This window comes from Tetranychus urticae, chromosome 1 (genome assembly GCF_039701765.1).
Source record: "Tetranychus urticae isolate SD_2017Ah chromosome 1, NJAU_TeUrti_SD_1.0, whole genome shotgun sequence".
Taxonomy (NCBI): domain Eukaryota; kingdom Metazoa; phylum Arthropoda; class Arachnida; order Trombidiformes; family Tetranychidae; genus Tetranychus; species Tetranychus urticae.
Window position 1 is genome coordinate 12,011,844 of NC_142958.1, and position 23,273 is coordinate 12,035,116.

The 23,273-nt window shown below is 33.1% G+C and overlaps 8 protein-coding genes across 8 annotated transcripts; 1 reads left to right on the forward strand and 7 right to left on the reverse strand.

Moving 5' to 3' along the window:
• Positions 1-141: 141 nt before the first annotated feature.
• Positions 142-2,811, forward strand: LOC107361075 (transmembrane protein 65). The gene is made up of 2 exons (XM_015927806.3): positions 142-1,458; positions 1,673-2,811. The coding sequence occupies exons 1-2, from the start codon at positions 1,059-1,061 to the stop codon at positions 1,951-1,953; spliced, it is 681 nt and encodes a 226-aa protein (XP_015783292.1). The 5' UTR covers positions 142-1,058; the 3' UTR covers positions 1,954-2,811.
• LOC107361077 (kxDL motif-containing protein CG10681) lies at positions 1,386-3,847 on the reverse strand. The gene is made up of 3 exons (XM_089268203.1): positions 3,084-3,847; positions 2,744-2,943; positions 1,386-2,341 (listed from the first exon to the last, which is right to left on the reverse strand). Exons 1-3 carry the CDS (start codon positions 3,242-3,244, stop codon positions 2,289-2,291), a joined length of 414 nt encoding a protein of 137 aa, XP_089124329.1. The 5' UTR covers positions 3,245-3,847; the 3' UTR covers positions 1,386-2,288.
• Positions 3,848-4,657: 810 nt separating this feature from the next.
• LOC107370650 (ADP/ATP translocase) lies at positions 4,658-6,577 on the reverse strand. Its single transcript, XM_015938619.3, has 3 exons — positions 6,326-6,577; positions 5,404-5,809; positions 4,658-5,301 (listed from the first exon to the last, which is right to left on the reverse strand). The coding sequence occupies exons 1-3, from the start codon at positions 6,480-6,482 to the stop codon at positions 4,968-4,970; spliced, it is 897 nt and encodes a 298-aa protein (XP_015794105.2). The 5' UTR covers positions 6,483-6,577; the 3' UTR covers positions 4,658-4,967.
• A 1,579-nt stretch (positions 6,578-8,156) lies between these two features.
• On the reverse strand, positions 8,157-10,025 carry LOC149094592 (ADP/ATP translocase 3-like). Its single transcript, XM_089268200.1, has 3 exons — positions 9,748-10,025; positions 9,087-9,492; positions 8,157-8,998 (listed from the first exon to the last, which is right to left on the reverse strand). The coding sequence occupies exons 1-3, from the start codon at positions 9,902-9,904 to the stop codon at positions 8,662-8,664; spliced, it is 900 nt and encodes a 299-aa protein (XP_089124326.1). The 5' UTR covers positions 9,905-10,025; the 3' UTR covers positions 8,157-8,661.
• A 2,751-nt stretch (positions 10,026-12,776) lies between these two features.
• On the reverse strand, positions 12,777-14,268 carry LOC107370649 (ADP/ATP translocase 3). The gene is made up of 3 exons (XM_015938618.3): positions 14,003-14,268; positions 13,349-13,754; positions 12,777-13,221 (listed from the first exon to the last, which is right to left on the reverse strand). Exons 1-3 carry the CDS (start codon positions 14,157-14,159, stop codon positions 12,888-12,890), a joined length of 897 nt encoding a protein of 298 aa, XP_015794104.2. The 5' UTR covers positions 14,160-14,268; the 3' UTR covers positions 12,777-12,887.
• A 947-nt stretch (positions 14,269-15,215) lies between these two features.
• On the reverse strand, positions 15,216-17,038 carry LOC107361074 (ADP/ATP translocase). Its single transcript, XM_015927805.3, has 3 exons — positions 16,787-17,038; positions 15,870-16,275; positions 15,216-15,770 (listed from the first exon to the last, which is right to left on the reverse strand). The coding sequence occupies exons 1-3, from the start codon at positions 16,941-16,943 to the stop codon at positions 15,437-15,439; spliced, it is 897 nt and encodes a 298-aa protein (XP_015783291.1). The 5' UTR covers positions 16,944-17,038; the 3' UTR covers positions 15,216-15,436.
• A 575-nt stretch (positions 17,039-17,613) lies between these two features.
• On the reverse strand, positions 17,614-21,212 carry LOC107361071 (protein argonaute-3). The gene is made up of 3 exons (XM_015927801.3): positions 19,843-21,212; positions 17,919-19,310; positions 17,614-17,817 (listed from the first exon to the last, which is right to left on the reverse strand). Exons 1-3 carry the CDS (start codon positions 21,133-21,135, stop codon positions 17,731-17,733), a joined length of 2,772 nt encoding a protein of 923 aa, XP_015783287.1. The 5' UTR covers positions 21,136-21,212; the 3' UTR covers positions 17,614-17,730.
• Positions 21,213-21,280: 68 nt separating this feature from the next.
• LOC107361073 (uncharacterized) lies at positions 21,281-22,667 on the reverse strand. The gene is made up of 2 exons (XM_015927804.3): positions 21,933-22,667; positions 21,281-21,869 (listed from the first exon to the last, which is right to left on the reverse strand). The coding sequence occupies exons 1-2, from the start codon at positions 22,560-22,562 to the stop codon at positions 21,438-21,440; spliced, it is 1,062 nt and encodes a 353-aa protein (XP_015783290.1). The 5' UTR covers positions 22,563-22,667; the 3' UTR covers positions 21,281-21,437.
• Positions 22,668-23,273: the final 606 nt, after the last annotated feature.

Here is a 23,273-nt window from a genome sequence, read left to right on the forward strand (position 1 = left end):
GATTGCTGACAAGACATTAATAATCCATGAAATTAACCATCTCATTACCATTTCACAGATAATATAAAAATACATTTTAATTAAAACACTATCAAAGCTGTTAACACATTTACAATTAACTTTTTTAAAAACATAAGCTGGTGATGCTTAATATTTTCTTGTTTCATTAATATTATATTTAAAGGTTAGCTTGGCGTTTTAAAAATTGACAAATCTAGAAAGGTTAAAATATGACAAAGATCAAAGTTGTATTTTGGTGAAGCTTGTAGGATAATTAAATTACTTCCGTGACCAGAATTATTCTTGTTTGTTTGTTTACTTACTCAGATAATCTGAGTCAAAATCATTGTCATTTCTATTGCTCTCTTGGAGTTCGCCTGCCTTTTGCTAGTGGAAGATGAATGCAACATCAATTGAAATTCAGTTAAGCAGCCAAAGGATTTCATGAAAGCTACATTATTGGGAGGAAAAGGCTTAGAGAAAGGAAATAGTGAAAGAGAAGAAAGAGATTATTGAATTGTGCATAAACCCAAAGGCATTCATCATCTTCTCCTCTTCTTCATCTTTATCATCAACAACTTACGACTTTCCCTTATTTATGTTTCATCTTGTCTTTCTTTTTTCTATACTCAGCTACAAAAAGCATTACACTGTTTTGTTTTGTTTTGTTTCGACCTTTCAATGCTTCCTACCTTTTCACTGCTGCTTTAGTCAACATTTACTGCTCCAAATCATCTTTTAATTGTGTTTATCGATCTTTATTTATTACTTATTCAATCAATAAATGTTTATAAATCAAACCTTAACTGTGATATGTTGGATTATGATCACTCAGTATCCAAAACCAAGCATCTATTAATAGTTTTGCTACCATCATTGCTACTGAAGACTAAACAGAAATCCGTCCTTAATCAAATTAACCCTCCCAATTAAATATCCATCGCAATCAATTCAATGTCATCAATTGTTTCTTAGTTGACGAATCAAATTAAATTAGTGACTAACCAAGCCAGTGAAAAAATCCCATTATTAACTTAATTCATCATCACAAACTCTAGATGAAAACTATCCAAGTGATTCGGAATCTTGGTCAGCTGGGAAACCAAAATTTTTTAGCTAAAAAATTACTCTCAAATGTTGGGTATAAGTTAACCTTTAAACAAACTGCTTATTATAAGTCAGGGTCCTTTTTAACAGAGCCCGATGGGGTCAAAACATTTGTTGATCTACTTGGCACCAAAGAGCAAGATATGTTGATGCAAGAGTTATCTAAAAGACGAGAACTAATTTTACCAGATAAAGGATCTCAGTCTGTTAACGTGATTCCACCAAACTCTAAACAAATGCGTCAAATTGCCTTTCATCAATCACTTCCTTTCATTGGATTTGGTTTTCTTGATAATTTTATTATGATTCTTGCGGGTGAATATATTGATACAACACTTGGAGTCGCTTTTGGTGAGTTTTTTTTAAATTAAATACAATATCATGGAAAATTTTGCTATACAATTTCATTTCGATTTCTTTTACAAAATTTCTTTGTAATACTAAATAAATGGATAACGATAAAACTCTGTCCATTTCGTCAATTTCTGTACAATAGTCAATTCATTTTATGGCAATTAAGATTCTCGAGAGTACTTAAAATCTATTGTTTTTTCTGTTCCTTCAGGTATTTCCACCATGGCTGCTGCTGCCCTTGGAAATGCTATATCAGATGTGGCTGGAATAGGGTCAGCTTGGTATGTTGAGACACTAGCCAATAAGATCGGTGTTACTTATCCAAAATTGACGCCAGCTCAGACTGATATGTTACGAACTCGTTTAAGCGTTCAAATCGGACGGGTTATTGGTATCTTGATCGGATGTTTTCTCGGCATGAGCCCACTGTTATTTTACTCCAATGAAACTTCCAAAAATTCCAAGGCAATAGAAGAACCAGCAACAACATAAACATGGAAACCCAAAGACACCAAGATCTGATAAAAGTTATAGCAAAATTTGCTTGTCGCTTTGTTTCCATCTTGTTTTAAAGATTTTAATAGAGATAAAGGACAAGTGGCATTAACCTAGCCATCACTCGAAAGATTGTTCAAAAATTGTGACGATAAGCCAAATTATGAATCATTCTCTTAAAGACTTATTCGATTAACTCTTTACAAACACAACATGCACATTCATAACTAAAAACCATCCGCAACTGCGTCCAGCTTTTTTTCATCTCTTTAATTTTTTTCTCTGGTTCAAACCCGATATTATTTTGATGTATTTTAGTTTGGTCAGTTCCATCAAGATTCCTCGTCCTCTTCTTCATCCAATTGATTACCTTTGTTCATCAGCGCTAAAATTTCAATTGAAACAGATGCATATTAGTATTGTTCAAATTATCAAATTTATATTTAAATTATTATCATTATCAATGTTACATTTGTCAATTTTACAGATATTAAAAGAGCGAAACTCAATGGGAAAATGAGTAATGGATATGCAGCTAACTATCATATAAAAAAATTCATCTGACAATAGTGAATGTAAAAAATCTAATAGGTAATTTTATAGTTTTAATCTTGATTTAAGCGAGATGTCCATGGACCAAGAAACAAGGAAATGATTAATATGAGGGTTAAACACCCAAAGAGTTAATTATTCCAGATTTAATTCATGAACTTACTATCGATGTTATGACTATCATCACTAAATATGCATTTCCCTTTTCCAATGATATTATTAATTGTCTACTTACATTTAAAAGCTTCCGGGTGTTGCTGATTGTATTTCGTTCTAATAAATTTAACTCGTTTGAAAATGTAATCTAAATCCTTTTTCATTTCTCCCAAATTTTGGCTCATTCTTTTAACTTCCTTCATAGCAATTTCATATCGAGAAAGTGAAAGGGCATTACAATTGACCAGCATTTCATTAGTTTTTTCAAATCTTGCCATCCTGGTGAAGAGACAAAGTAAATAATTAATTAAAATAAAATTTAGTAGAGGCTAACAAAATAATAGATGTCAAATACAATTTCTCTCTTGTCAAAAGTCTTCAAAAGATGTAAAGATAGGTCAAAACAAATGTTTACTTACATGTGTCTTTGGGTATCAATGATTCCATCAATTTTGTTTTGATCGATCAGGTTTAGTAGACTATTAACAAAAGGTTGTCTTTCTTCGGTCGATATTGGTTCAGGTTCTTCATGTGTTTGAGGTTCTTCTTGCTTCTTGGAATGTTCATCAGATGAATTCATCTTAAAGACGTTAGAGCATAACAAAAACAGTCAACAGTATTTAGAGAGACTTGTGACTAACAAGGCGTTAATTTTAAACTTGAAAAAAAGCGCAAAAGTCAAATTGTATAGATTACTTTTTTAATATTGATTTAGTTGTTTGTTTTTGTGAGCATAAAACAACAGTTCGATTTTTAATTTTACATCTGTTGAAAGTCAACCAATCAATCCTCTTGAAAGTGAGGGCTGATAATACTCTGTACATTGACTGGATTTTGATACTTTTGCTTTTCAATTGTGTCAGATGATTGAATTTGTTGTATAAAGAGATGGATTTCAATCAGCTTGAGTTGATTGATAGCCCTTTTTATTTAAAAAAGTGATTTTTACATTGATTTTGACAAAAAGGGACCAACTTTTTCCACCCTCTTTTCTACCAGCCAATTTACACATTCACCAATTTCAGAACCTCATTCTTTTAATCGGAAAGCTCATATTGACCTTATTCGAAAAGCGGTAAAGTGGCTTTGGGTAATGGGTAATATGACCAAATAGATGGAAAGAGTATTGGAGGAGGCCAAAGAAAAGTAAAAAAATTGATATTAAATCAATAAAAAGAAACGCCTAGTTTATAATAAGATTGTTACTTTAGATTAATGCATACATATTCATTGTTACATTTACCTCTGAACACTACTCGAAACCAGCCAAATGATAAGTTAATTCAAGGTTGAATTAATCGGGTTAATTATTTAATTGGCCAATAAAAAATCAAGATGAGCTAATATTGATAAGCACTTGATAGTGAAGAATTATCTAATTGGTGTGACTTCAAACTCTGAAGAGTAAAGTATCAACTTTAAGCATTGCAAAGGTTAATTTGATAATTATTTAACCTATTCTAGTTGATTTATCGAATAGATCTTAAGAGGATGAACTAAAAAGGTTGCTTGAAATTGTACTCATTAAGTAATTTGACATTTTCGATATAAAACACACTGTTGAGGCTTATTGAGCAACTGATGGAAATTTAAGGTTATCAAAGCTATAACAATCAAGAAAAAGGTTGAGTCATTATGATACGAAAAAATGAAAATATAATCAGATGAGATTTGTAGCAAAGAGGCACATAATTAACTGGCAAGGGCATCACTGAAAGTATTGTGGCAAATTGTACTCACTTCTATGAATGATAGGAATAAATAGGTAAAAAGCGAATAACCTTAATAAATTGTTACAAGGTTGGATCTTATGGGAGTAAATTGGCATACCAATGAAACAAAATGAGCTGCCAAGAAGTATAATTAGAAAGTGGAAGTTGTAACAAAAGCTGAAAAATTTTGATTAATCCACTTTCAACAGAGATTATCAATACTCGAATAGATATCACTTCCCCTGGTTTGTACACGCAGATAAATGAAGATAACAAACAACTGTAAACCAATGTTGAATTTATTTACGATTTTAAATTAAGATTCATCGAGTGAGGTGCTGATGGGCGGTATGCTGAATGATGTATTAACAGCGGCTATTGGAAAAACAAGAAGTTAGAGAAGTGGTAAATAATAGAATGAACTTTCACTCGAATTCAATAATGAACATTGGAATTGCAATAAAAGTCGCTTTAGAATTTTACGATTTTTTTATGGTTTGTTTCTTAAATGGAGATAATGATTACGAGCTTTTTCGTTTTACGAAGATGGTCTTGTCCACCAAATCAAAATATCCCTAATTTAATATGTACTTAAAGTAAAGCCTTGATTTCATCATATAACACTAATACGAAAGCTCCACCAGTTCCTCTTAATACATTAGACAAAGCTCCCTTGAAGAAAGCCTTTGAACCTTCAGTTTTAGCAATCTTTCCCCAACAATGTGCTGTGCTCTTGTACATTCGTTCTGCAGGAGGTAAACCACTTTGCATCATCATTCGTCGACGTACGGTATCAAATGGATATGAAATAACTCCAGATACAGTTGTTACAGCTTGGGCAATAAGCCATGAGATGACAATTGGTGTCTTCTTGGGATCTGGTAACATACCCTTGGCAGTGTCAAAGAAACCGAAGTAAGCAGCTCTAAAATTTTACACAGAAATAAGAAATAAATTATATTAATGAAGATGTTGAAATATATTTAACCAAAAAAAAACTAAAATATAACAATTGAAATAAACTTACCGGTAGATAATGATACCTTGGACAGATACAACAAAACCTCTGTAAAGACCCAAATAACCATCAGATTTTAAGGTTTTACCAATACAATCTACTAAACCGTTGTATTGTCTAGTACCACCGGCTTTACCGACATCGGCAGCCAATCGAGTACGAGCAAAATCAAGTGGATATACGAAACATAAAGATGTTGCACCAGCAGCTCCACCAGAAGCTAAATTACCGGCGAAATATCTCCAGAATTGCTTATTCTTGTCTACTCCTCCGAGGAAAACTTGCTTATATTTGTCCTTGAAAGCAAAGTTAAGAGCTTGAGTTGGGAAATATCGGATAACATTAGCCAAATTTCCTCTCCAGAAACTAAGGAAACCTTGTTCTCTTGGAATTCGAACAGCAGCATCCACAATACCTATTATGTAAAATTGAAATCGTAAAAAAAATTAGTTGACATAAAAACATTTTCATTTCTGTAGATGGACATTTGAAGATGTGAAAAGACTAAAAAAGAAACCGACAAATATGAATCTATTAAAGATATTTCTCTAGATACCAAGCCTTTTCTAGATATAAGTCATCATCTCTTAATTCAAGGTCAAAGTCACCTTTGATTTAACCTCAAGCTGTTCATCTCTAATATGACATTTAATGTCAGGATACTAAATATATTAAGGCGAAATATGAAATTATATCTTACTCTGAAGTTAACTTTTAAATTATAATAATAATGAATAAAAGGGTGAAAATTAAAATGATAGTAGACAAAAGAGACACATAAAGAGTAGCCCCTACTATTTCTATTGAGTAACAGACTCATAGCCACATAGGCAGAATGATTTAAACCAAGAATGTAAGCTAGTCTATTTTTTAGAGTAAAGAATGGGTCAGAATTTTCATCCTTTGGATAGATCAATTGTTAATTACTCACCCTTGTATCGTTGAGCTTCGGCAATTTGTTTAGAAGCATGTTGAACTTGTAATAGAAGCTTGATTCTCTCAATTGGAGCTACAGCGGTTTTGGAAATGGCTGCAGAAATACCACCGGCCATAAAATCTTTAGCAAACGATACCATATCGATAGGCATTTTGACTAATTTTTATTGAGAGGACCTAAATCACTCGGAGAAGTAGATTATAAGCAAAAAGGGTAAATTAGTTAAATAATTGTCTGCACAACAAAACTCAAACTAATGATTTTAAATGAGAGGAAGACAACCAGAATATCTTTCCAGGAAGTTGACTGTGTCCTCTAGTGGTAACATAATAAACTAATAGAGTAGAAGTAATTTTTGCTTTGATTTGATTTAAACACAATTATAAAACCTTGGCTACAATTCAATATACAATTTATATATTCAGAACCTTGAATTTTACTCTTCTTTTCTTTACTAATATTTCACTCTACATCTTTTCACATTATTCCTTAAGATATGAGGCTCTGGAAAACTGTGACATCAATGTATTTTATGCCAAAAAAAGAGTTACAAGTTCATTGAGGATTGCCCTAATTATCAAGAAGTCAAACAAAAGTTATTCAAGAGTCATTTGTATCTTGATTAGACATTGATATTCCCTGAAACTTTGAATTTAATCTCAATTACCTAACTATTATTCAATCAAAAAAGGTTCATCTTCTGGTTTTTCAATATAAACCCATCAACTCGTTTAATGGCAAACAAAACATAGCATCAAATTAGTTCAATATTTTGCAACAAACTGTAAACATACCTTATTTTTTCCTCCAACCAAATATCTCTAATGGCTCGAAATGTAGATTTAGGAATGTTGAAGTAAAAGACGATTTTATCCTCAGGAAGATAGTTTTCATAAGCTGTAATAATCAACTGTCTCTTGACACTGCTTATACGTGAATAAGGTGACTTGGAACGATTAGAATGGCGATGGGTTAAGAGACCAAGAAAATGGTCAACCATGATTTGGCTTAATCAAAATGAAATAACCAATAACCCAGTACTTTATTTTTTATTTAAATTAAACAGTTTTAGACAATAGTTTAAAGTTCAAAGTTGAAAGAGATTTAGAAAAAGGAAAGTCAAGAGAAACATTGTTGCAAATGAGAAGAGAAGATGACTGATAGAAAAGAACGAAGTTGAGTTTGGTTTAAATAGTGAGACTCATGCGGCAACTTTACTTTGTAAAACAGTAATCTGATGCTAATTGAATTTTAAACAAATAAACTTGTAAATTGCAAATTGGAAGCTAAACTATGAGTGAATTTACTTGAAAGATAGAGAAGTGAAGACATATTAGCTGCCATTTTGACTCTTTAAATCATTATTGGCGTCAAAAAGCCTTTTTATTGACCAAGTTCACAGGTCAATCTTTCAAATAGCATTATTGGATTATTATATTAACTTATTAATAGTTTTTGGGTTAAAGCTGCTAAATTTTACCCTTTTCTTAAGACAATCCTTAACTAAACCTGCAAAAATAAGCCAAAACTGAGCTAAAAATCGCAAAATTTCAGTAGCATTTGAATATACTTTAGTAAATCCTTTAAAGTGTTAACCAAACAAATCATTTATATTTTCATAAGTTTTTAATGATTTGCCAAATCGTGGGAATCGAGCAATCATTGAATCACACAGTTGATTTTTGTAACTATTGGTTGATTCATTCGGCTCAACTTTGATCAACTATTGCATTTGATCAGAATTTCATAAACTTTCATACTGCATCGTTTGGATTATAATCAAATGATCGAATTTTGATCGTTAAATTTATTTGAATCGAATTAATAAAGTTGAGAACAAGTAAATTTTTAATCAGTGTATGATAATTTGCCTTCTTAATTATCCAAAGATACATTGAACCCGAAGCAAATAAAAAAATAACAGATCAAAATTCATTGCAGCAAAGTACGAGGTAATGTCAGTAACTTGAAATAGCTTATTTACACATCATGTAAGTCAATATTTTACACTTTAATTTATTCACAATCGCTGAAGCAACTTGCTATTTATCACAAAAAGCTTCCCAGTTAATTGAACTTGTTTGAACAAATGCTTTTATAAAGCCTCTTCTTGACATTGCCAGCGAGGCAAAGCAAACTCTTGTTTGAATAAGCTATTAGTAAGTTGTGTTTTCAATGATATAAATTAAAATTTTGTGCATACAATATTCAAAATAATCAAAATTAACTAATTTAACATAATTGACTCACCAGAAATTTGTAATTTAAATACAAATGGTTAAACGATAAATCAACTGGCTGACTTCATCGACAAAAGACTTGCTTTTCGTTTAACCAAGTAAAACCTTGATCTCGTCGTATAACACTAATACGAAAGCTCCACCAGTTCCTCTTAATACATTAGACAAAGCTCCCTTGAAGAAAGCCTTTGAACCTTCAGTTTTAGCGATCTTTCCCCAACAATGTGCTGTGCTCTTGTACATTCGTTCTGCAGGAGGTAAACCACTTTGCATCATCATTCGTCGACGTACGGTATCAAATGGATATGAAATAACTCCAGATACAGTTGTTACAGCTTGGGCAATAAGCCATGAGATGACAATTGGTGTCTTCTTGGGATCTGGTAACATACCTTTAGCAGTGTCATAGATACCGAAATAAGCGCCTCTAAGATGGAAAGGATAAAGATTAGAAATGTACTGAGATTTTCTGTATTTATATTAGAAAAGTAAATATTTTGAAGGGATGAACTTACCGGTAGATGATAGCACCTTGGACAGAACAAACGAAACCTCTGTAAAGACCTAAGTATCCATCAGATTTTAGAGTCCTGCTAATACAATCGACTAATCCATTGAATTGTCTTTTAGCACCAGGTTTACCAACATCAGCAGCCAATCGAGTACGAGCAAAATCAAGTGGATATACGAAACATAATGATGTTGCACCAGCAGCTCCACCAGAAGCTAAATTACCGGCGAAATATCTCCAGAATTGCTTATTCTTGTCTACTCCTCCGAGGAAAATTTGCTTGTAAATATCTTTGAAAGCAAAATGAAGCGCTTGGGTTGGAAAATACCGAATAACATTAGCCAAATTTCCTCTCCAGAAACTGAGAAAACCTTGTTCTCTTGGAATCCGAACAGCAGCATCCACAATACCTATTATAATAAATTGAAATAAACCAATGAAAAAGACAATGAATTTGTTCACATTAATATTCTGAATTCTCTCTCTTATTATCTGATGTATTTCAAGGCGAAGTCACCTCTGATTTTGCCATAGATTGCGAATCTTTAGCAAGAATCTAACAGAGTATTTAGTGTCTTTAATGAGTTGATAATAAAATAAATTAGAAGATGTTGAAAGACATAACTTTAACTAAAGAGTAAAGGTCAGTACTCTTGATTACTTACCCTTGTATCGTTGAGCTTCGGCAATTTGTTTAGAAGCATGTTGAACTTGTAATAGAAGCTTGATTCTCTCAATTGGAGCTACAGCGGTTTTGGAAATGGCTGCAGAAATACCACCGGCCATAAAATCTTTAGCAAACGATACCATATCGATAGGCATTTTGACTAATTTTTATTGAGAGGACCTAAATCACTCGGAGAAGTAGATTATAAGCAAAAAAGGGTAAATTAGTTAAATAATTGTCTGCACAACAAAACTCAAACTAATGATTTCAATGAAAGAAACCCAATTAAAGTTGTTACAGGAAAAATCATGGAATTTTATGTTATTAAAGAATCATCTCATCTAAATGATAATAGAGATTCGATAAAAATCAGTAGTTCGTATTTTATGTTTGTCGCAATCATTTTATCCTTTATTTATAATCTTAATATTATTTAGGTTAGTTATTCCACTCGCTTCCATAAATCGTTTATCTTCATTCAATATTCTGTTTGTTACTATTAATATAAAGATCAACGCAATCGTCACATGTATGCACAAATAGACACGAATGGTCAAAAACGGCCAAAAAATTCTTTATGAGCTTTGAAGTAATAGCATTTGTTAGTGTAATCTGCATCAATTTTGATCTTAATTCAAAATTGATTTGATATCTTATGCATATACAGAGTTAACTTATGAAAGCCGTGTAAGTCCATTTGTTGAGGTTGTTTTTCGGCGTAAAATTGAACGGACCAACACTGCATATGGCGCTCAACCTACTTGACACGAAACTCTTTCCCTTGCTTTGAAGTAAGTTTGATGTTTGTTGCTCAAAAGACACAAATAACACACTTATACACAGCTTGACACAAATTGATACAACTACTTCAAGACGAATGGGCAAAAACGGTTAAAAATGGATTTCTTTCGATTTTAGACTCTGTTAGTTTGTAGAGAAATAAAAACTGAATCCTGTAGTGCTATTCAAAAGTTTCTCAGATGGACAGTTATCGATAAAATCGAGTCCAAAGTTGAAACTTCGAATCCATTTTGTACAATAATGGAAGCTCATTTTTTCATTAAATGCATTTTGCTGATGTACAATTTGACAAACAACCCGAAAATGGACTTATTTTAGTAAATAAAACTTTCTGTTTTCCGTAAAACAGATCAGTTCGATTTTCGATTCAACCTGTCGCATTCGGTGACCATAATAGTTAGAGAGATGAAACTTATTATCGGTCCATAAAAACAATTTGTACACATTGTGAACCAAATATTTTTTCTGATCTATCAACGATGTTCTTGATTTTGGCCATCGGCCTTAAAACTTTGAACCCAAATATTTCGAGAATGGCATCACTTACAATAACCATTTTTCGACAAATTATTAGATTGCATTATAAACTATAATTTTTATAAATATTAAATTATTCAAGATCATAAAGAAAAAGCTATTGCATTGTATTATTTACTTAGCACAATTATCAAGTTTATAAACAAATCGACAGAGTTACTGTAAAACAAATGGTCAATAACGGCTAAAAATAAACTTCTTTCAATTTTAGATTCTGTTATTTTGTAGAGTTATTAAAACTGAGTCCGTTAGTGCTATTAAAAAGTTTCTACGATCGACAATTATTGATAAAATCGAGTCCAAAGTTGAAACTTCGACCTTATTTAGTACAATAATGGCAGCAGATTTTCACATGAAATCATTTTAACTGATGTAAAATTTGATGAAGAACCAGAAATCGGACTTAATTTATGCAATAAAATTTTATTTTTTCCGTAAAACAGATCAGTTCGATTTTGAATTAAACGTGTCGCATTCTGTGACCATAATATTTAGAGAGATGAAACTTATTTTTGGTCCATAAAAACTATTTGTACACATCATGTACCAACTCAATTTTCCGATCTATCAACATTTCTCTCGATATTGGTCATTAACCTAAAAAGTTCGAGACTCAATATTTCGAGAATGGCATCACCTACAATAACCATTCTTTGACTAAACATTAGATTGTACTATGAACTATAACATAGAATGTTTGAATACCTAAGAAAATCTGGATTGTTTCATCTAATAATGAATGTCTTTATAACAGATAAGAATAACCATTTATCTTTATAAACTAAACTCAAATCTGACGACATAAGCGACACAATGCTATAACTTTATTCGTAGGATCTTTGATGATTTAATATTTCAGTAAATCATAGCCCATAATAAAATCAAATGTTTGATCAAAGAATGGTTATTGTAGGTGATGCAATTCTCGAAATATTGAGTCTCGAACTTTTTAGGTTAATGACCAATATTGAGAGAACTGTTGATAGGTCGGAAAAGTGAGTTGGTACATGATGTGTACAAATAGCTTTTATGGACCGATAATAAGTTTCATCTCTCTAACTATTATGGTCACCGAATGCGACAGGTTAAATCGAAAATCGAACTGATCTGTTTTACGGAAAAAAAAAGTTTTATTTCTTAAAATGAGTCCATTTTCTGGTTCACCATCAAAATTTACATCAGCAAAATGAGTTTCATGAAAAAATCTGCTTCCATTATTGTACAAAATGGATTCGAAGTTTCAACTTTGGACTCGATTTTATCGATAACTGTCCATCTGAGAAACTTTTGAATAGCACTACAGGATTCAGTTTTTATTTCTCTACAAACTAACAGAGTCTAAAATCGAAAGAAATCCATTTTTAACCGTTTTTGCCCATTCGTCTTGAAGTAGTTGTATCAATTTGTGTCAAGTTGTGCATAAATGTGTTATTTGTGTCTTTTTAGTAGCAACCCAACAACAATTGTCAATCTGATTATGACCGCATTTAAATACTCATTGTAACAGTTTATTTGAATGCAAATGAAAACAAATATTGGGATTTGAAATAAAATCTTTATTGATATCGGATATTAGTTTATCATTCACGATCACTATCAATATGATTCTGACGGACAAAACATAAAATTTAGTTTATTTCGGTAGTCAAAATGTGAGAGTATATTCGAATAAAGTCAACATTTAAGCGATCAAATTCAAAGCTGGAATTTTAATCTCGATGGCAATGTAAATAAGTCTTATATCTAAAAGTGGATGATCCATCCATAATGAAAACGAAAAATATATAATTTAATATGCATTTAAAGTAAAGCCTTAATTTCATCATATAACACTAATACGAAAGCTCCACCAGTTCCTCTTAATACATTGGAGAAGGCACCTTTAAAGTAAGCCCTTGGTCCTTCGGATCTGTAAATCTTGCCCCAACAATCTGCTGTACTTTTGTACATTCGTTCTGCTGGAGGTAACCCACTTTGCATCATGATACGTCGTCGTACGGTATCAAATGGATATGAAATAATGCCAGCTACAGTTGTCACAGCTTCAGCAATGAGCCATGAGATGATAATTGGTGTCTTCTTGGGATCTGGTAACATACCTTTGGCAGTGTCATAGATACCGAAATAAGCGCCTCTAAGATGGAAAGGACAAAGATTCGGATTAGCATTACAATGTCTAATTTAGTGCGGAAAGACGAAGTGGACCCAGATTCACTGTATTTTTGTGGCTGGATCAAATATTGCAATTAAAATAAACTTACCGGTAGATAATAATACCTTGAACAGAGCAAACAAAACCTCTGTAAAGACCAGTGACACCATCAGATTTTAGAGTCTTGCCAATACAATCTACTAATCCATTGTATTGTCTTTGAGCACCGGGCTTAGTGACATCAGCAGCTAGTCGAGTACGAGCAAAATCCAGTGGAAATACAAAACAAGTTGATGATGCACCAGCAGCTCCACCAGCAGCTAACACTCCAGCGAAATATCTCCAAAATTGCTGGTTTTTATCCACACCTCCGAGGAAAATTTGCTTATATTTGTCATTAAAAGCGAAATTCAAAGCTTGGGTCGGGAAATAACGAACAACATTAGCCCAATTTCCTCTCCAGAAACTGAGGAAACCTTGTTCTTTTGGAATCCGAACAGCAGCATCGATAATTCCTATTGTAAAAAATCAAAAAAAACAAATGAAAAAGGTAACATAAAGAAACGAATTTGTTAAGGATTTTCTGAATGTATTTCCTTGTGTTATCAGATATTGTACACCAAGGCGAAGTCACCTCTGATTTTACTATAGATTGTAAATCTCTAGCAAGAACTCTATTTACAGAGTATTTAATATCATCAATGGGCTGATAATAATAGTCAACTAGACTAAAGAGTAAAGGTCAGTACTCTTGATTACTTACCCTTGTATCGTTGAGCTTCGGCAATTTGTTTAGAAGCATGTTGAACTTGTAATAGAAGCTTGATTCTCTCAATTGGAGCTACAGCGGTTTTGGAAATGGCTGCAGAAATACCACCGGCCATAAAATCTTTAGCAAACGATACCATATCGATAGGCATTTTGACTAATTTTTATTGAGAGGACCTAAATCACTCGGAGGAGCAAAGAGGGTAAATTAGTTAAATAATTGTCTGCACAACAAAACTCAAACTAATGATTTCAATGAAAGAAACCCAATTAAAGTTGTTACAGGAAAAACCATGGAATTTAATGTTATTAAAGAATCATCTCATCTAAATGATAATAGAGATTCGATAAAAATCAGTAGTTCGTGTTTTATGTTTGTATTTATCATTTTAACCTTTATTGGTAATCTTAATATCATTTAGGCCAGATAAATATTTCACTTGCTTCCGTCAATTGTTAATTTTCGTTCAACATTCTTTATGAAGTCACTATTGTCACTTACATGTAATGCCCTTAAAACTTAACTATTGTTATGCTATTAAAATTTTATAAAGCGCATACTGAAGCGATTGATGATTACATTCCATTTTTTATCATAACAGTTTATTTGAATAACAAAGTAAATAACAAATGTCAATGTTGAAGTAAAATTTTTATTGGTGTTTTATACTTTGTTTCGTGTCATGTTACAATTTTGAATTATTTTTCGATTCCGTAATCGAGAAACATTGAAATTAAGGTTAGTTTATTTTTAATTCTGTTCTGGAATTGGTGAATCTTTAATCAAAAAACGAGGATTGCTATTGCTAGATTTAAAGATTAACTTTACTTTGGTAATTATTTATTCAATTTGGCTAAGCATTGTTCTTGAGGGGATTTCTATCAATAAATTATATTACTTGACTGGCAACTCATGAAATTAATTCATTTCACCATTCAAATGTGAGAGTATTTCCGAATAAAGTCAACATTTAAGCGATTAAATAGCAAGCTGGAATTTCGAACTCTATCACATGTTAGATGGCGAGTGAGTTTCACTTAAGCACGGTGGAATGAGATTTTAAGCAAATTCTGCGGGATTTCAAGTTTGCTGAGCTGTTCATATGTTATCCTGTGCAATGTGAAATAAATGCGAAATAATTAGAACAATGCATTGAATTTCAGAGTGAATTTGATAAATAGCATGAAATCAAATGTAACAACAAAAATAAGATTTTAAATTCTAATTTGTTAAATTAAGACTTCATTTTAACATATGTGGATGTGTAAAAGTGGACATATTAATCTAGGAGAATAAACTTTCAGAGCTGATAAACGATGTGATGTGAATTGGAATCTGTTAAAAGAATTTAGATTGGTAGAATTGGCCCATCCTGATGTCTTCCTCCCATCCATAATGAAAACAAAAAATACCTAATTTAATATGCATTTAAAGTAAAGCCTTGATTTCATCATATAACACTAATACGAAAGCTCCACCAGTTCCTCTTAATACATTAGACAAAGCTCCCTTGAAGAAAGCCTTTGAACCTTCAGTTTTAGCAATCTTTCCCCAACAATGTGCTGTGCTCTTGTACATTCGTTCTGCAGGAGGTAAACCACTTTGCATCATCATTCGTCGACGTACGGTATCAAATGGATATGAAATAACTCCAGATACAGTTGTTACAGCTTGGGCAATAAGCCATGAGATGACAATTGGTGTCTTCTTGGGATCTGGTAACATACCCTTGGCAGTGTCAAAGAAACCGAAGTAAGCAGCTCTAAAATTTTACACAGAAAAAAGAAATAAATTATATTAATGAAGATGTTGAAATATATTTAACCAAAAAAACTAAAATATAACAATGAAAAAAACTTACCGGTAGATAATGATACCTTGGACAGATACAACAAAACCTCTGTAAAGACCCAAGTAACCATCAGATTTTAAGGTTTTACCAATACAATCTACTAAACCATTGTATTGTCTAGTACCTCCGGCTTTACCGACATCGGCAGCCAATCGAGTACGAGCAAAATCAAGTGGATATACGAAACATAATGATGTAGCACCAGCAGCTCCACCAGAAGCTAAATTACCGGCGAAATATCTCCAGAATTGCTTATTCTTGTCTACTCCTCCGAGGAAAACTTGCTTATATTTGTCCTTGAAAGCAAAGTTAAGAGCTTGAGTTGGGAAATATCGGATAACATTAGCCAAATTTCCTCTCCAGAAACTAAGGAAACCTTGTTCTCTTGGAATTCGAACAGCAGCATCCACAATACCTATTATGTAAAATTGAAATCGTAAAAAAAATTAGTTGACATTAAAATCATTTTCATTTCTGTAGATGGATGTGTGAAGATGTGAAAAGACTAAAAAAGAAGCCGACAAATATGAATCTATTAAAGATATTTCTCTAGATACCAAGCCTTTTCTAGATATAAGTCATCATCTCTTAATTCAAGGTCAAAGTCACCTTTGATTTAACCTCAAGCTGTTCATCTCTAATATGACATTTAATGTCAGGATACTAAATATATTAAGGCGAAATATGAAATTATATCTTACTCTGAAGTTAACTTTTAAATTATATTAATAATGAATAAAAGGGTGAAGATTAAAATGATAGTAGACAAAAGAGACACACATAAAGTAGCCCCTACTATTGAGTAACAGACTCATAGCCACATAGGCAGAATGATTTAAACCAAGAATGTAAGCTAGTATATTTTTAGAGTAAAGAAAGGGTCAGAATTTTTATACTTGTGGATATATCAATTGTTAATTACTCACCCTTGTATCGTTGAGCTTCGGCAATTTGTTTAGAAGCATGTTGAACTTGTAATAGAAGCTTGATTCTCTCAATTGGAGCTACAGCGGTTTTGGATATGGCTGCAGAAATACCACCGGCCATAAAATCTTTAGCAAACGATACCATATCGATAGGCATTTTGACTAATTTTTATTGAGAGGACCTAAATCACTCGGAGAAGTAGATTATAAGCAAAAAGGGTAAATTAGTTAAATAATTGTCTGCACAACAAAACTCAAACTAATGATTTTAAATGAGAGGAAGACAACCAGAATATCTTTCCAGGAAGTTGACTGTGTCCTCTAGTGGTAACATAATAAACTAATAGAGTAGAAGTAAATTTTGCTTTGATTTGATTTGAACACAATTATAAAACCTTGGCTACAATTCAATATACAATTTATATATTCAGAACCTTGAATTTTACTCTTCCTCTCTTTACTAATATTTCACTCTATATCTATTCACATTATTCCTTAGGATATGAGGCTCTGGAAAACTGTGACATGAATGTATTTTATGCCAAAAAAAGAGTTACAAGTTCATTGAGGATTGCCCTAATTATCAAGAAGTCAAACAAAAGTTATTCAAGAGTCATTTGTATCTTGATTAGACATTGATATTTCTCGAAACTTTGAATTCAACTCAATTAGCTAACTATTATTCAATCAAATAAGGTTCATCTTCTAGCTATGGGATGTTAATGTGTAATAAAAACTTGACAATGTTAAAATCATGAGCAATCATGAATGCCGTTCAATATTATTCATTTCAGTGAATAAAAAATAAAATTTTCAAAAAAATAAAATTTCGTTTTGCAAAGTTTATTTGTATTTAAGATCCATTAGTTTATCTGGATACATCGAAAATATTGTCTTGAACTTGTCATATTAATTGAATGACTAAAGAAACATCTCAAAGCGCTTTAAAGGTAATAAAGTTTGTCAAGTAATGCATCATTGGGTTGATTCTTAACATATTGTCCCATAAGAAAAGCCAGTTTATGAGCGTACTAAAGGAAAAAGGAAAAATAAAACAAAAGTTAGTAAATTCAAACAATATTGCAATGATTCAAAAATATTTCTACATTAACTACGGATTCTATAAGCTTACTTGACATGGGGCAGGCACTCTAATGGTTGCAGGAAAATTGTAATAAAGATGAGTCATTTTGTACGACAATTTCTGTAGTTTATCAGGTCCTAGTCCACATTCATCAAGCAGGGAAATGTAATGAGTCGGGGTGACTGTTCCTTGGTGAACATGCTGGGAAACTAGATAAAAGTCATAAAACTGTTTTCGAGTAACAGTATGATCAATGACCGATCCAGGAGGAGGATTGACCAGATTTCGTCCAGCTATTTGCATCATTTTAACATTGACCCGTTTTTGAACCACAATAAAACTGAGTTGAGGTCTCTTGAGTTCTGGTTTATTTTTAATATAATTGGTAATAGCCTCTTCAAGTTGAGGAATCTCATATTCTCGAACCATAGGAAGGTCACCATCTCCAACACCATCACGATAGATAAAAATCTTGCCTGGAATTGTGTTATTAACTTCGTTGTACTTCTTGAGGGCAGCAGTAATGGCAAGTCCAAGAGTATTAACAATTTCTTCACGTCGACTTTGGAAAAAGCAGCGAGAATACCATCGAGTTGCAAGTCTGTTTATTGATGAAACAACCCCAACAGCTGATCTAGCCTTATTTGATGGATCGTGGTACGAATCAAGTCCAACTATCATGGCATTAGGCATAGGAATGTTAATTGACCATAGTTGACCACCTTGTTTACAAGCAATTTGCATGGCTATGTTTTGAACTACAGAGCGAAATTTATTTGGAGTTAAAGTATTATTTCTGACAACTTGGGAAGGTATTCCAAGATCAACACAACATGCTTGTTTAATTGCGGCATAACGATCTTCTCGCTGTGAAGATCCAGGTGTCATAATAACAATCAATTCAGCACTTTTATCGACATCTCGGAGTGTTTGCCGGTAAGTGTTTGTATTGTCATCCCTAAGCTCACATTTTCTTGGATTATCAAATGAAAAGCCCAATTTTCGTGAAATGGTTTGAAGAGTTTTAACAAATTCTTCAGCTCTGGGCCGATCTCGACCATTGTAAATAAAATACCATCGTTTAACTGGCTTTGAATCTAAAATGGAAGCATCTCGTAGTTTCATGCCCCAGTCTGCTTTGTCACCAACATTAATTTCATTTCCACCTCCAAAGGTAAGCTTTTCAGATGCAAATTTACGAGCGGTTGTGACGTGAGGACTTCTTTCTATTTCAACACCCCAATCATCTAGAACTTGTTTTGCGTTTTCATTTTCATAAGCTGTTCTAATAAATTCAACCAACCGTCTATGTTTGGCTTCTGGTGATATTTTTGTGTGTGAGGCCAAATCTTTCATAGCTCTATGATCCGATCGGATATCATCTGTCAATCCAGTTAGGTAAGCTAGCTCGGGAATCAAGCAGATGAGAGGTGCTTCTTCCTATGAGTAAAAAGAAATAAAAGAAAATGATTAATTTTAGTGATGACAATATTAATCATTGATAATTTTATGAGTCAAGGCAAGTCTACTACCTTTACACAGACTTGACCCGCTACCGAGAATGACCATGCTTACTCTACCACTCAAGTGATTAAATTTTCCTTTCAATTGAGATATCAAGTGTTGATAGCTATCTCAAAATAAACATGGCATAATTGGTAAATTTAAAGAAGAGATTAAAGATTCTATAAAGCTATAACAAACAATTGATTGGAGCAATTCAATGTCAACTTGATCTCATTGATTCTAACAACGTTCTTGAGATTAAAATTATTTCATCAGATATATCTTGCTCACACTTAAAAAGGAAAATTAAAACGCTAAAAGAAAGATATCAAAGGACCCACAATTGGATGGAGCTATACATTTGTCAATAGCAATCAAGATTAAGGTGGAGATAAAATAAGCAAAGTGAAAAGTCCCCAAAGATAGTGAATAGCTTTTGACCTTTTAACAGTTTGAGGTTACTTACCGTGTCGCCTCTTCTTTGCTTAGGCCGATGAATGAGCAAAGGCTGCTTATGATCTTTAATTTCAACACCCCAGTGTTGTCTAAAATATTCAACGAAGGTAATTTCCTGACCTTCTTTCAAAGTAAATTTGGATAATGGGTTTCTTTTAAAATCAATATCATCTATTCGGTATGCTTTATTGTTATACCGAGTCAAAACAATGGCGCCAAGCAATAGTTTGTTGGTTCGGTCGATGAAATGTTCACTATCGGTTTGCCAAATTTCATGGAGCATGTCACGAGCAGTAGTTTTACGAAGAACTCGATGTGAAGTATCACAATTGAGCATAAGGCCTCCATCGTACTCTTGAATAGCACATATGTAACCAGGCCAAACCTCCAATTTATGAGCTGGAACATCAATTTTGCCCGTTGGATTGTAATGGTGCATGTTCAGCTCGACCAATTTCATAGCTCGAAGAACCTTGTTGAACAAACTGTTGTAAAAACTGATCAATTCCTCAGCTGGAGGAATTTTAACATGTTGAATTTTTACTTCAACAGTTATTCCAGGAGATGATGGATGTGTTGTGTTAATAATCAAAGGGTCTTCATCTAGTTTGAGAGGCAAGAAAAGATTGGTACCGGTAAAATTCATAACTGTACCAATTTTTTCCACAACTTCATCTGAATTTAAAATCTTTCTTCGTAAATAGATTGCGTCGATATTGGGTTCGAAAAAGACGGCATATAAATGGATTCTTTTCTTGGGTACAACTTTAATTTTCATAAAGTTAACAGCGACTTTGATAGATTCACCATCTTTTCCAACAACCTTATTAGCGATAGCTGATAATGGTTCTAGTGTAGCACGGACCGGGGATTGTGGTGTAGATGAGGCAGTTGAGGCAGATGATGAACCACCAGTTCCAGTAGATGTTTGATCTGTTGCAGACGAATCGTTTGTTGCTTCACTAGATGAATCGGGAGATTGTGATCTTGGTGATTCTGGTGGCGTTTTTTGGACTAAATATCGTCGAAGTTTACCTCTGCCACCCAAATTCTGCGATGGACCCGGTGAAGTTGGTCTGGGTGATGATGGTCCTGAAGTTGCAGATCCAGAATCAGATGCTGTTTCTGAAGCGGAATCTGTTTGAGATGTACTCTCGGATGATGGAGCTTGAGCTTCGGATGGAGGCTCGGGAATAGGTTCGGCAGGATCAGGAGTATCAGAAGCAGACTGTTGTTCCAATTTCAAACGTTGAAGCCTTGCCATTAACTTGGCCCCTCGACCTCCTCGACCGCGACCAGCCATATTAACACAATTAAAATTAAAAAGCAAACAAAGGTTAAAATTGAAGAGAGAAAGTAGAGTTGAATAGGTTAAAAAAAGCTCAATAAGTAAACTAATTTTTGATCAAGCAGCAGTTTATATAGAAAAGCAGTGGTGACATCTACAATGATCAACAATTCATTTTTTATTTGCTAATTTTTATTCAACAATTGATAAATTTGTCAGATTAAAACAATGATAAGTGATTTGATTGGCCACTTTAAGAGCCAATTAATAAAAAAAAGCGTAATCTAAAAACGTTTTACATTTTTTTCTTTACAAAACTAGTTAGAGCCAAAAAGTTGATTTTGACCTTGTTGACCGTTATTAAATGTTGGTTCGTGTAAGGTTCCTAGGGATTGAGGGTCGTGTGTTAAAGTCTTTAATGAAGTACCAGCCAATAGAGTAGCAAGTGAGCTTAGAAGTCCAAATGATCGAGTGTCTTCATGCCCATGCTCTACAGAATTAGATTCAGGATAAGATTCAGTTGAAGGAATTGGCTCCATTTGCATTCCAGTTTCTTGTACAGGTTCAATGAGATTAACAACTTTTTCGCCCTCTTTAACATTAGAATTTTCATCATTTTCGATATTTAGAGCTCTTCGAAGAATTGAACGGATCTTATTTATTCGTCGGGCTTCCTTTGTTTTTGGAGTTTCCGTTACAGTCTCACTATTTTCTGGTAAGGGTTTGATTTCAGCTGATTCAACGGCAGGCTAAAAGATTTTGATAGCATAACATTAGTAACAATAATTATTTCAGAAAAAAATCTCACTTACTTGAGCTTTTTCAGGCGCTAAAGATCCAGCTTTGAAACCTTCCAATGGGTTTACAGCATTTGACTCAGGAAAGAATGGGAGATTGAAAGGATTGAGGTTGAGTGTTTGACCATGGTTGAACAAAAATCCGAGTGGAAATATGTTTGAGAAATTGTTAAACAGAGGACTGAGAGGTGAATTTGCAACATCATTGATTTGGCCAGGTTCAATTTTAGCTGGGACCAGTAAGCCGGGTAAAATAGAATGACCTAAGCCAGTACCATTAAACATGGCTTTGTTCCAACCGGGAATAGCAAACCAAGCGCCGTTTTCACGTTCCATCTCATCGTTGATAGTACCCTCGGAGCCATCAGTAAATATATTGAAGATATTGGACCAGATAGAGCCAGATGAATGGCGGTTAGTGGCATTTGGATGAGCAAACAATAAAGAAGGTAAATCAGCAACATCAACAATCCTTACAAAGCTGGGCCATTGTTCACTTGCCGAAGCATCTTGATCAGCGTTAGCGGAGGATGATGAGAAAGGAAACCCAGGTAGTCCATTAAAAATACCGAGACTTGCCATTGATCCATCAATGATTATTAAAAAGAATAAAATTGAAAGAAAAGATTCTCTTTGAGGAGACATTTTGAAGAAACTGAAGAAAAATGAGATCACGTTAGAAACAAAACAAAGGGTAAACAGTGAAAGACTAAAAATGAAAATGATTTAAACAAAAGATTGCAGGCGATGAAAATGATACACTTAATCCAATTTCATCTTGGTTTATTTATACTAACATTTGACTGTTGAATAATAGTTTATCTTTTAAAATCTATGTAACAACCAATCGCCAAGTAATCATTTGAAAAATTGCAAAATTAAAGACAAACAAAAAAATTAACAAATAGATGTTTAACAGTGACTCTTGTAGAAAAAGATAAACTACATTGAGCCGAGTCAGCCAATCATTGGGTTACAATTTACACAATACTGTTTATTTTTACTTGATTTTTAACTGACAACTGATCATTTTGATTATTTTAACTGGTTTTCATTTTAATGTTAATTTTTTACTAGAGCCTTATTCAAGTATTGTGTAAATCCAACAGATGTCACATTCTGAGCAATAACATTTTGCCGCTCAATAGTAGAAACGCACCGAATGCTGCATGAAATTTTGCTTTGGTTAATGGCACTAGTTTAAATAAGTTATTTGTCTCATACTGTTTTACCCGGCTTTACTTGCTCCAGCTACAATCGAAGCTGATCAAACTAAACTTTATTGTGCTTATTAAAAATTAATTTCTGACCGATTCAATATGGCTGACAAAGTGAGTGTCTCTACATTGTTCAAAC

Coding starts and splice junctions, on each gene's coding strand:
- LOC107361075 (XM_015927806.3), top strand. CDS start 1,059: ATGAAAACTATCCAAGTGATTCGGAATCTTGGTCAGCTGGGAAACCAA. Junction 1,459..1,672: donor AACACTTGGAGTCGCTTTTG/GTGAGTTTTTTT, acceptor CTGTTCCTTCAG/GTATTTCCACCATGGCTGCT.
- LOC107361077 (XM_089268203.1), bottom strand. CDS start 3,244: ATGAATTCATCTGATGAACATTCCAAGAAGCAAGAAGAACCTCAAACA. Junction 2,944..3,083: donor ATTGATACCCAAAGACACAT/GTAAGTAAACAT, acceptor TCTCTTCACCAG/GATGGCAAGATTTGAAAAAA. Junction 2,342..2,743: donor ACACCCGGAAGCTTTTAAAT/GTAAGTAGACAA, acceptor TTGAAATTTTAG/CGCTGATGAACAAAGGTAAT.
- LOC107370650 (XM_015938619.3), bottom strand. CDS start 6,482: ATGCCTATCGATATGGTATCGTTTGCTAAAGATTTTATGGCCGGTGGT. Junction 5,810..6,325: donor CGAAGCTCAACGATACAAGG/GTGAGTAATTAA, acceptor TTTACATAATAG/GTATTGTGGATGCTGCTGTT. Junction 5,302..5,403: donor CAAGGTATCATTATCTACCG/GTAAGTTTATTT, acceptor GTAAAATTTTAG/AGCTGCTTACTTCGGTTTCT.
- LOC149094592 (XM_089268200.1), bottom strand. CDS start 9,904: ATGCCTATCGATATGGTATCGTTTGCTAAAGATTTTATGGCCGGTGGT. Junction 9,493..9,747: donor CGAAGCTCAACGATACAAGG/GTAAGTAATCAA, acceptor TTATTATAATAG/GTATTGTGGATGCTGCTGTT. Junction 8,999..9,086: donor CAAGGTGCTATCATCTACCG/GTAAGTTCATCC, acceptor TTTCCATCTTAG/AGGCGCTTATTTCGGTATCT.
- LOC107370649 (XM_015938618.3), bottom strand. CDS start 14,159: ATGCCTATCGATATGGTATCGTTTGCTAAAGATTTTATGGCCGGTGGT. Junction 13,755..14,002: donor CGAAGCTCAACGATACAAGG/GTAAGTAATCAA, acceptor TTTTTACAATAG/GAATTATCGATGCTGCTGTT. Junction 13,222..13,348: donor CAAGGTATTATTATCTACCG/GTAAGTTTATTT, acceptor TTTCCATCTTAG/AGGCGCTTATTTCGGTATCT.
- LOC107361074 (XM_015927805.3), bottom strand. CDS start 16,943: ATGCCTATCGATATGGTATCGTTTGCTAAAGATTTTATGGCCGGTGGT. Junction 16,276..16,786: donor CGAAGCTCAACGATACAAGG/GTGAGTAATTAA, acceptor TTTACATAATAG/GTATTGTGGATGCTGCTGTT. Junction 15,771..15,869: donor CAAGGTATCATTATCTACCG/GTAAGTTTTTTT, acceptor GTAAAATTTTAG/AGCTGCTTACTTCGGTTTCT.
- LOC107361071 (XM_015927801.3), bottom strand. CDS start 21,135: ATGGCTGGTCGCGGTCGAGGAGGTCGAGGGGCCAAGTTAATGGCAAGG. Junction 19,311..19,842: donor AGCAAAGAAGAGGCGACACG/GTAAGTAACCTC, acceptor TTTTACTCATAG/GAAGAAGCACCTCTCATCTG. Junction 17,818..17,918: donor GAGTGCCTGCCCCATGTCAA/GTAAGCTTATAG, acceptor TTTTTCCTTTAG/TACGCTCATAAACTGGCTTT.
- LOC107361073 (XM_015927804.3), bottom strand. CDS start 22,562: ATGTCTCCTCAAAGAGAATCTTTTCTTTCAATTTTATTCTTTTTAATA. Junction 21,870..21,932: donor TAGCGCCTGAAAAAGCTCAA/GTAAGTGAGATT, acceptor AAAATCTTTTAG/CCTGCCGTTGAATCAGCTGA.